This window comes from Oncorhynchus clarkii, chromosome 12, assembly GCF_045791955.1.
Source record: "Oncorhynchus clarkii lewisi isolate Uvic-CL-2024 chromosome 12, UVic_Ocla_1.0, whole genome shotgun sequence".
Taxonomy (NCBI): domain Eukaryota; kingdom Metazoa; phylum Chordata; class Actinopteri; order Salmoniformes; family Salmonidae; genus Oncorhynchus; species Oncorhynchus clarkii.
Window position 1 is genome coordinate 23,641,038 of NC_092158.1, and position 10,899 is coordinate 23,651,936.

Genomic DNA, 10,899 nt, shown 5'->3' on the forward strand with positions numbered 1-10,899 from the left:
TTAAAACTCAGTGCCTCTTTATTTGACATCATGGGAAAATCAGAAGGAATCAGCCAACACCTCAGAAGAGAAATTGTAGACCTCCACATGTCTGGTTCATCATTGGGAGCAATTTCCAAACGCCTGAAGGTACCACATTTATCTGTACAAACAATAGTACGCAAGTATGAACAACATGGGACCACGCAGTCGTCATATTGTTCAGGAAGGAGACGAGTTCTGTCTCCTAGAGATGAAAGTACTTTGGTGCAAGAAGTGCAAATCAATCCCAGAACAACAGCAAAGGACCTTGTGAAGATGCTGGGTGAAACAGGAACAAAAGTGTCTATATCCACAGTAAAACGAGTCCTTTATCGACATAACCTTAAAGGCCACTAAGCAAGGAAGAAGCCACTGCTCCAAAACCGCAATAAAAAACCCAGACTACGGTTTGCAACTGCACATGGGGACAAAGATCATACTTTTTGGAGAAATGTCCTCTGGTCTGATGAAACAAAAATATAACTATTTGGCCATAATGACCATCGTTATCTTTGGAAGAAAAAGGGGTAGACTTGCAAGCCGAAGAACACCATCCCAACCGTGAAGCACTGGGGCACCAGCATCATGTTGTGGGGGTGCTTTGCTGCAGGAGGGACTGGTGCACTTCACAAAATAGATGGCATCATGAGGAAGAGAAATCATGTGGATATATTGAATCAAAATCTCAAGACATCAATCAGGAATTTAAAGCTTGGTTCCAAAGTTGTGGCAAAATGGCTTAAGGACAACAAAGTCAAGGTATTGGAGTGGTCATCACAAAGCCCTGACCTCAATCCCATAGAAAATTTGTGGGCAGAACTGGAAAAGTGTGTGCGAGCAAGGAGGCCTACAATCCTGACTCAGTTACACCAGCTCTGTCAGGAGGAAGGGGCCAAAATTCACCCAACTTATTGTGGGAAGCTTGTGGAAGGCTACCTGAAACGTTTGACCCAAGTCAAACAATTTAAAGGCAATGCTACCAAATACTAATTGAGCGTATGTAAACTTCTGACCCACTGGGAATGTGATGAAAGAAATAAAAGCTGAAATAACTGATTATCTCTACTATTATTCTGACATTTCACATTCTTAAAATAAAGTGGTGAGCTCCACTCTCTGATCCATCACAATGTCTCTCAGTTCTTTCAGCTCATTCCAGATCTTAAGCTGGTTGGTTGTCTGTTTTTCAGTAGAGGTATCAACTTCATATCTTCCAATCTGACCACTCTCAACTGGACTCTGTCCCTCTTCATTGATACCCAGCTGAGGGATATCATTCTCCCCGACCTCCTCACTGTCTTTCTGTCCCTGTGTCCCACACAAACAAACAAGTAACACCAGAGATACTAAAACAGCCCTCATCATCATTACACTATATTATACAACCCGTTAGTGAAGTGTCTTTTCGGAACATGAACACCCTCTTTATACATGTCTAGATTAGTCGACATTATGTAACCATCATCTTTGTTATCTAGTACACAAGAAGGTCAAAACCTAATGATTAAATATGGACTCCATCCGATTATCTTCGAATAGTTTACACACTGATGTCTGGAAATGTTTGAAACTTTCCCAAAGTGTTGTGGGAAAGAATCAACCTGTGGAATATGTCATGGTCTGGTGTTGTATTTTTGCCACGTGTCTCTGCCATGAGTAGCTGCTTTTAGAGTATCTACAGGGCCTCTGTCTGTCAGGCACATACTGTGATACAAAGAGAAGAGTGACTTTTGAAAAATAACGGTTTTACCTCTTTCTACAAAACAAATGTCCCTATTCTCATTACTCTGTAGCTCTCTTATTCTCATGTTTTCCCTGTATTTCCCTCTGCAAACCTGTTCCACAACTGTACAATAGAAGGAAGTATTGCCCCACAAATGTAACTGTCAGTTAAGAACAAATTCAAATTCTTATTTACAATTACTGCCTGCCCCAGCCAAACCCGGATGACTCTGGGCCAATTGTGCACCGCCCTATGGGACTCCCAATCACAGCCAGATATGGTACAGCCTGGAATTGAACCAGGTACTATACTGACACCTTTTGCACTGAGAGGCAGTGCCTTAGACCAAATTGCCACTCTGAAAGCCCAAGCATTGAGACTGAATGTAATATGATGATGATAGTTCTATATGAATATACATTAGGTCCATTTCCAATAATAAGTATTGGAATTCTCTTTATGAAAAATGTACAGTCAATGACCAGTAATTTATGGGCCAATTCCTATGAAAAGGTTGTTTGGTTAAACACCAAATAGGATTGTCGTTCACGTTTATTTCACATGTATTTAATGTTTTGAGATTACATGCATCCTTAAGTATTTAAAAAAGGACAAAATAGAAAGTCTGTATGTGTCCAACTGTATGATAATGAGCATTCAAAATCATAATGCATGGTTCATTATAGTATATAATGCCATCTGTCCCCTATGGCCCATAATGCAACATAAAGCCAAATGTCATTGTTGATTTGTATATGGGGCCGATGATGTGGAGGGGACAACTGTGAAGAAGGGGGGTGTGAAGGGTTCAGTTAATTTTGCAGTAGCTTGCCTGTGTGTGATCCTAAGTGTGTGTTTTAGAATGTGTCTGTGCGTGTTTGTATGTGTGTGTGTTCGTATGCGTTTGTGGGTGTGCACATGCGTGCATTAATGTGTTTGTGTGGCATATCCACAACTAATTACCATAGCCTAGTCCCCATGGTAATCCATGTCAGTGTTAATTAAAGTACTTTTCTGTGTTTGATGTGGACTGAAGTCCTTTTTTTTTGTTTACTGCATGTATTTACATCCCCATTTCCTGAAATTTGGTTGGCCAATAAAAGTTCATTTTAATACACAGTTAGCAAGTGGGACTATGGGGAGAGTCTTCTCTCCAGAACATGGTTTTCACGTTTACGTATTTTGATGGGATTTAACCAGACAGGAATTGAGTGAGAGAGAGGGAATCAATAAAACATGACCCTTGGGGTCCAGGTGACTTCTGCATGGCTTCTCTCACTCCTGGCTAATTGAAGTTATATTTCCAGAAACCCTTAACCTCCTTGTCTCTTTGTATGAGTACATGTGAGCCTGCTAGTGCAGTATAAATCTTTATTTGCCCTGAAGGGCAATTTGTCTGCAGCAGAAAAACAAACACTTGGCCTTGTGAATAACAAAAAACATTACTTGGGAAATAGGAAGGTAAATAAAGGATTAAATGATTAAAAAAAATATTTAAAAAAATACTACAGTTTGTCCAGCTGCTTAAAATACAAGTATAATACAAATGCAACCATTCATGCAACATTATCATTTTTTGATTGTATGGAGACACACAAACACAAGCTGAGTGTGTCAGAAAAACAAACAGAAAGGACGGTACAATACCACTTGCAAACATCTTCCTTTATGCTGAGTGTGCTGACAGGCCTTGACAGGGGCCATGTGTGTGGGAGAGGACACTGCCATGTCATCTGTCTGTTTGTGTTACTGTTAATGATTCTGTATAGTGTGAGCAGGGCCACTCTGTGCTTAGCCCTGTGCCATACCTTTAGAATCTGCTCAACTCTTTTAGTTGGGCCAGCTGCACAAGTCCTCACAGCCAGCAGTTACAGCCACTCTAACAGCCTGTTTGTTTACGACAAAGCCCTTACAGCCATGGCTTCCAGAAACATGTTTCATTCATGACAGGAAACTTGGTGGATGCTAATCAGGGTGCAGGTGCTTCTCAACTGGTTACAGACACAGACAGGAAACTTGGAGATATTCTGGTGCTATCTAAACTCACTGTGTGTCTGTGTGTGTGTGTGAATGTTAACCTACAGTTTATCTACAGTACCACAATGTCCTAAGAATTCACTAGAATGTCCTGAAAAGGTAAGAAAGCAAGAACTTTGGGGGGTTTTGGGGGTTCAGATTAAGTTTAAGTTTAGGATTAGCAAATACAGGTTTTTAGAAGGTTGTCAGGTTGGATGGGGAGCGTTGCTGCACTGCTGTCACGTTCTGACCTCTATTTCCTTTGTTTTGTATGTAGTTAGCGAGGAGAGCAGAGGCAGCCGGAGAGAGGAGCCGGCGATATGAGGGAACACGGTTGGCAAGGAAGCCCGGGAGTCAGCCCCAAAAATTTCTTGGGGGGGGGCTAACAGGGAGTATGGCTACGCCAGGTAGGAGACCTGAGCCAACTTCCTGTGGTTACCGGGGGGCTAGAGAGACCGGGCAGGCACCGTGTTATGCTGTGGAGCGCACGGTGTCCCCAGTGCGGGTGCACAGCCCAGTGCGGGCTATTCCAGCTCGCCGCACTGGCAGGGCGACCGGGACCATTCAACCGGGTAAGGTTGGGCAGGCTCGGTGCTCAAGAGCTCCAGTGCGCCTGCACGGCCCGGTCTATCCGTCACCACCTCCACGCACCAGCCCTCCGGTGGCAGCCCCCCGTACCAGGCTGTCTCTCCGGCCCATCCAGACAGGGGCTCCCTCCTCTCCAGCGCTGCCGGAGTCTCCGGAGTCTGTTCGGCGCTACAAGAGCTACTCAGTCCGGCGCTTCCAGAGCCTTCCTCCTCTCCAGCGCCGCCAGTGCCGCCCGTCTGCCCAGCGCCGCCAGTGCCGCCCGTCTGCCCAGCGCCGCCAGTGCCGCCCGTCAGCCAGGGGCCGCCAGTGCCGCCCGTCAGCCAGGGGCCGCCAGTGCCGCCCGTCAGCCAGGGGCCGCCAGTGCCGCCCGTCAGCCAGGGGCCGCCAGTGCCGCCCGTCAGCCAGGGGCCGCCAGTGCCGCCCGTAAGCCAGGGGCCGCCAGTGCCGCCAGTAAGCCAGGGGCCGCCAGTGCCGCCAGTAAGCCAGGGGCCGCCAGTAAGCCAGGGGCCGCCAGTGCCGCCAGTCAGCCAGGGGCCGCCAGTAAGCCAGGGGCCGCCAGTGCCGCCAGTCAGCCAGGGGCCGCCCGAGCAGCTGCCCCTCTGTCCCGAGCTGCTATCGCCCCTCTGTCCCAAGCTGCTGCCGCCCCTCTGTCCCGAGCAGCTGCTTCACCTCTGTCCCGAGCTGCCCCTCTGTCCCAAGCAGCCCCTCTGTCCAGTGGGGTCATTGAGAGGGGTGGCCATGGTGAGAAAGCCTCGGACAATAAGGCGGACTAAGACAATGGTGAAGTGGGGTCCGCGTCCCGCGCCAGAGCCGCCACCGCGGACAGACGCCCACCCAGACCCTCCCCTATAGGTCAAGGTTTTGCGGCCGGAGTCCGCACCTTTGGGGGGGGGGGTACTGTCACGTTCTGACCTCTATTTCCTTTGTTTTGTATGTAGTTAGTATGGTCAGGGCGTGAGTTGGGTGGGCAGTCTATGTTTGTTTTTCTATGATTTGGGTATTTCTATGTTTCGGCCTAGTATGGTTCTCAATCAGAGGCAGGTGTCATTAGTTGTCTCTGATTGAGAATCATACTTAGGTAGCCTGGGTGTCACTGTGTGTTTGTGGGTGATTGTTCCTGTCACTGTGTTTGTTGTCACAGGATAGGACTGTTTTGCGGTTTCACATTTCTTGTTTTTGTTAGTTTGTTCATGTGAAGTTATTTATTAAAACATGAATCAAAACAACCACGCTGCGCTTTGGTCCGCCTCTCGTACAGACGAACGTCATTACAACAGCTATTTTCAGGTTTCTCCAGAGATGTTCGATGAGATTCAAGTCTGAGGTCCTGAGTGCTCTAGAGCAGGTTTTCATTAAGGATCTCTCTGTACTTTGCTCCGTTAATCTTTGCCTTGATCCTGACTAGTCTCCCAATCCCTGCCACTGAAAAACATCCCCACAGCATGCTGCTGCCTCCACCATGCTTCACCATAGGGATGGTGCCACGTTTCCTCTAGACGTGATGTTTGGCATTTAGGACAAAGAGTTCAGTCTTGGTTTCATCAGACCAGAGAATCTTGTTTCTCATGGTCTGAGAGTCCTTTAGGTGCCTTTAGGCAAACTCCAAGCAGACTGTCATGTGCATTTTACTGAGCAGTGGTTTCTGTCTGGCCGCTCTACTATAAAGGCCTGATTGTTGGAGTGCTGCAGAGATGGTTGTCCTTCTGGTAGGTTCTCCCATCTCCACAGAGGAATTATAGAGCTTTGTCAGAGTGACCACTGGTTCTTGGTCACCTACCTGACCAAGGCCCTTCTCCCCCATTGCTGACTTTGGCCAAGCGGCCAGCTCTAAGAAGAGTCTTGGTGGTTCCAAACTTCTTCCATTTAAGAATGATGGAGGCCACTGTGTTCTTGGGGACATTCAATGCTACAGAAATGTTTTGGTACCCATCCCCCGATCTGTGCCTTGACACATTCCTGTCTCTGAGCTCTATGGACAATTTCTTCGCACTCATGGCTTCGTGTTTGCTCTGACATGCACTGTCAACTGTGGGACCTTATATAGACAGGTGTGTTCCTTTCCAAATCATGTCAAATCAATTGAATTTAACCCAGGTGGACTCCAATCAAGTTGTAGAAACATCTGAAGGATGATTAATTGAAACAAGATGCACCTGAGCTCAATAGCAAAGGGGCTGAATACTTATGCAAATAAAGTATTTTTATTTATATATTTTTTGCAAACATTTCTAAGAAACTGTTTCTACTTTGTCATTATAGGGTATTGTGAGTAGATTGCTGAGGATTTTATTAAATCCAGTTTTGAATAAGGTTGTGATGTAACAAAATGTGTAAAAAGTGAAGGGGTCTGAATACTTTCCGAAGGCACTGTACATATTGTTACTTTTTTATTAATTTTTTGGCACCGTGTATATGTCCCTCCAGACTCACAGCTCTGAATATTTTACTAGCTGGGCATTAAAAATGCAACAGGGGCTCTAGTGAAACACTCATCAACTCAGATGTGTACAGTAGAGAGGGTTCCGTGACCTCCCTTGTTCCCCTCGCCACTACCCACAAAACACTTCTCCTTCACGCCATTCAGCTCTGCTCATGCACGCTGGGCATCACCAAACAACGCACGCGCACACACACACAGCCCTGTATAACTAACCTTGTGGGAACACAACATTTTGTCCCATTCAAAACTCCTAACCCTAACCTTAACCCTAAAGCCCCTAGAAGTAGCATTTGGTCCAATATTTATTAGTTTACTATTTTTGTGGGGACCTCTTTTACAGAATAAAAGCAGGTGGACAACGGGCTAATGACCTAGTTTAAATCTTACAGAAAAAAACAGGTAGACAAAGGGCTAATGACCTAGTTTAAATCTTACAGAAAAATAACAGGTAGACAAAGGGCTAATGACCTAGTTTAAATATTACAGAAAAATAACAGGTGGACAACGGGCTAATGACCTAGTTTAAATATTACAGAAAAAAACAGGTAGACAAAGGGCTAATGACCTAGTTTACATCTTACAGAAAGATAACAGGTGAACTGTCACTTTCTGACCTTTATTTCCTTTGTTTTGTCTTTATTTAGTATGGTCAGGGCGTGAGTTGGGGTGGGCAGTCTATGTGTGTTTTTCGATGTTGGGGTTTTGAGTTCAGCCTTGTATGGTTCTCAATCAGAGGCAGGTGTCGTTAGTTGTCTCTGATTGAGAATCATACTTAGGTAGTCTGGGTTTCACTTTTGAGTTGTGGGTGTTTGTTTTCCGTGTGTGTGTTTGTTGCCACGGTACTGGTTCGTTCATGTTCACATTTATTTTTTTGTATTGTTTCATAGTGTTCAGTTTATATCTTGAAATAAACGTTATGGACACATACCACGCTGCGCATTGATCCTCCGATCCTTCTCGCTTCTCCTCCTCCTCAGAGGAGGAGCAATGCCATTACAAGGACAAAGGGCTAATGAACTAGTTTAAATATTACAGAAAGATAACAGGTAGACAAAGGGCTAATGAACTAGTTTAAACCTTACAGAAAGATAACAAGCGGACAAAGGGATAATGACCTAGTTTAAATATTACAGAACGATAACAGGTGGACAAAGGGCTAATAACCTAGTTTAAATATTACAGAAAGATAACAGATAGACAAAGGGCTAATGACCTAGTTTAAATATTACAGAAAGATAACTGGTGGACAAAGGGCTAATGAACTAGTTTAAACCTTACAGAAAGATAACAAGCGGACAAAGGGCTAATAACCTAGTTTAAATATTACAGAAAGATAACAGCTAGACAAAGGGCTAATGACCTAGTTTAAATCTTACAGAAAGATAACAGGTAGACAAAGGGCTAATGACCTAGTTTAAATATTACAGAAAAATAACAAGCGGACAAAGGGCCAATGACGTAGTGTAAATATTACAGAAAAATAACAGGTGGGCAAAGTGCTTATGGCCCAGTTTAAACCTTTTATGGGTGTACCAGAAGCCCGCTAAATTCTCCAAGTTAATGGTTAACCACAAGGTGTTTTTAAAGAGACTGATGTTTGGAGTGTATTGCATACTGAACTAGCTCCATGCATATTTTCCCAATGAGAGCTTTTCTAACTCCACTGGTGTTGCTGATCTGTCATTTGGGAGTAGCTAAGGACATTCCAAGTGAAGATGAATCCTCTCACTTACAGACAGCCCTTCACTTTGACATCAAGTCTGAGCTGAGAGATCTGAGAGACATGGTGGTGCAGCAAAGAGCAGAGCTGAGCCGCACCATGACTGAACTACGAGACACTAAGACTCAGGTGGAGGTGCTGAAAACAGAAAACTCAGGTCATAGCAGAATACTAAGCCACACTATCAGTTGACTGAGTCATGTTATACTCTGGTTAATTTCCATTGTTGACATTACAATTATTTAATTTTGTCTTAGTAATGGGGTCCAGGCTGATGAGTTCTGAAGGACAACTTGAGGCATTGAAGACAGAGAATGCAGGTAAAAATGTACAGTTAAATATCAGTTTGTTTAGTTAGTTTGTACATCAAATGAACTATTGTTAATGTAGCCATAGAAACCAGGCAGAATGTAGGTACCTAATTATCTTGTCATTATGATTGCTAATGATCAAGACACTAATTTCATGTTCTCCGGGGTATTTTCCTGCAAATGTTTTCCTGCAAATGTTTGTCAATCATTCTCTTTATTCTCCTGCATTCACAGAGAGACCCAAGGTGGCATTTTCAACCTCTTTGGGAAAAACTGGACACCAAGGACCATTCAACACTGCCACCACCGTAGTCTACAAGAACATCTTCACAAACACCGGTGAACACTACAACCAAGCTACAGGTACTGTACTGTCTTCATCAACATCAGTCAACAGTTAGTGTAGACTATTGCCTACCTAGTCAAAAACAAGTGCATCTGAAGTTTAAAAAAACCCCAGCACAACTAGTAAAAACTGCTTGATGTTGGTGGCAGGTTGCATTTGATGCCCCATGATTTTGTTTAGTGCAATCAAGATCATACTTTTATGTCAATGTGCTACAGGTACGGTCATGTAGTGTGCAGCACAAGTCTTGATGATCTCTATGATTTCCCTGACATCCAGGTATCTTCACAGCACCTGTGAGAGGGGTCTACTACTTCAGCTTCACAATGGGTGATTTTCTCCAGTCAACAGTTATGGGCCTATCCCTGTTCAAGAATGAACAGCTAATAATTCATTCAGGGGAAGTAGGTGACCATCAGCAGTTTAGGAATGCATCCAATGCAGTCATACTACAGCTGGAAGTGGGAGATGTCGTTTTTATGCAACTCCCTGCAAACTACAGGATATATGATGATTCAAATCACCGTAACACTTTTATTGGCATTCTACTCTTCCCTGTTTGAGAAAAGTTTTAAATGTGTTGTGATGATGAACATCAATGAAGTGCTTTTGATCAATGAAGTGCTTTTGATCAATCTTGTTTCATTTAATTATTGCTGCACAGAGACATTATACACAAGCACCTGCGCTCTCACTTGCACACAAACGCACACTTCTGATCTACAACACATGCTGCATTATTCACTTAGACCAGTAGGGGGTAGTAAATGCCTATATTTGGTTGTGTGGTCTTTCAAGTGAGATGGAGACAGAACACAGACCTGTAATGTGAATGGATTGATGGATGGAAATTATTCAACCTCGCCATGGCAACACATATATTTGCTATGTATGGAGGTCAGTATAGCTTATTGCAAGGTGTACGTTTATATACAATGTGCAATATGATATTAAACTTTTCAGGAAGTTAGGAACCAATATACACAGGCAGTAATGGAAAGCAAAAGCTAGCTTTTTCAAACAGAAATTTGCATCCTGTAGCACTAATTCCAAAGAGATTTGGGACACTAATGTCCATGGAGAATAAGAGCACCTCCTCCCAGCTGCCCACTACACTGAAGCTAGGAAACACTGTCACCACCGATAAATCAACGATAACCGAGAAATTCAATAAGCATTTTTCTACGGCTGGCCATGCTTTCCACCTGGCTACCCCTACCTCGGTCAACAGCTCTGCACCCCCCACAGCAACTTGCCCAAGCCTCCCCCATTTCTTCTTCACCCAAATCCAGATAGCTGATGTTCTGAAAGATCTATAAAATCTGGACCCCTACAAATCAGCTGGGCTAGACAATCTGGACCCTCTTTTTCTAAGATTATCCGCCGCAATTTTTGCAACCCCTATTACTGGTCTGTTCAACCTCTCTTTCCTATCGTCTGAGATCACTAAAGATTGGAAAGCTGCCACGGTCATCCCCCTCTTCAAAGGAGGAGACAATCTAGACCCAAACTGTTACAGACCTATATCTATCCTACCCTGCCTTTCAAAAGTCTTTGAAAGCCAAGTTAACAAACAGATCACCGACCATTTCGAATCCCACCATAACTTCTCCACTATGCAATCTTGTTTCCGAGTTGGTCATGGGTGTATCTCAGCCACGTTCAAGATCCTAAACCATATCATAAAGACATCGATAAAAGACAATACTGTGCATCCATCTTCATCGACCTGGC

At 44.1% G+C, this 10,899-nt stretch overlaps 1 protein-coding gene across 1 annotated transcript; it reads left to right on the plus strand.

Moving 5' to 3' along the window:
• Nucleotides 1–8,416: 8,416 nt before the first annotated feature.
• On the plus strand, nt 8,417–9,774 carry LOC139421940 (cerebellin 17). Its single transcript, XM_071173079.1, has 4 exons — nt 8,417–8,665; nt 8,766–8,828; nt 9,054–9,182; nt 9,445–9,774. The coding sequence occupies exons 1-4, from the start codon at nt 8,431–8,433 to the stop codon at nt 9,726–9,728; spliced, it is 711 nt and encodes a 236-aa protein (XP_071029180.1). The 5' UTR covers nt 8,417–8,430; the 3' UTR covers nt 9,729–9,774.
• Nucleotides 9,775–10,899: the final 1,125 nt, after the last annotated feature.

Coding starts and splice junctions, on each gene's coding strand:
- LOC139421940 (XM_071173079.1), top strand. CDS start 8,431: ATGAGAGCTTTTCTAACTCCACTGGTGTTGCTGATCTGTCATTTGGGA. Junction 8,666..8,765: donor GCTGAAAACAGAAAACTCAG/GTCATAGCAGAA, acceptor ATTTTGTCTTAG/TAATGGGGTCCAGGCTGATG. Junction 8,829..9,053: donor ATTGAAGACAGAGAATGCAG/GTAAAAATGTAC, acceptor CTGCATTCACAG/AGAGACCCAAGGTGGCATTT.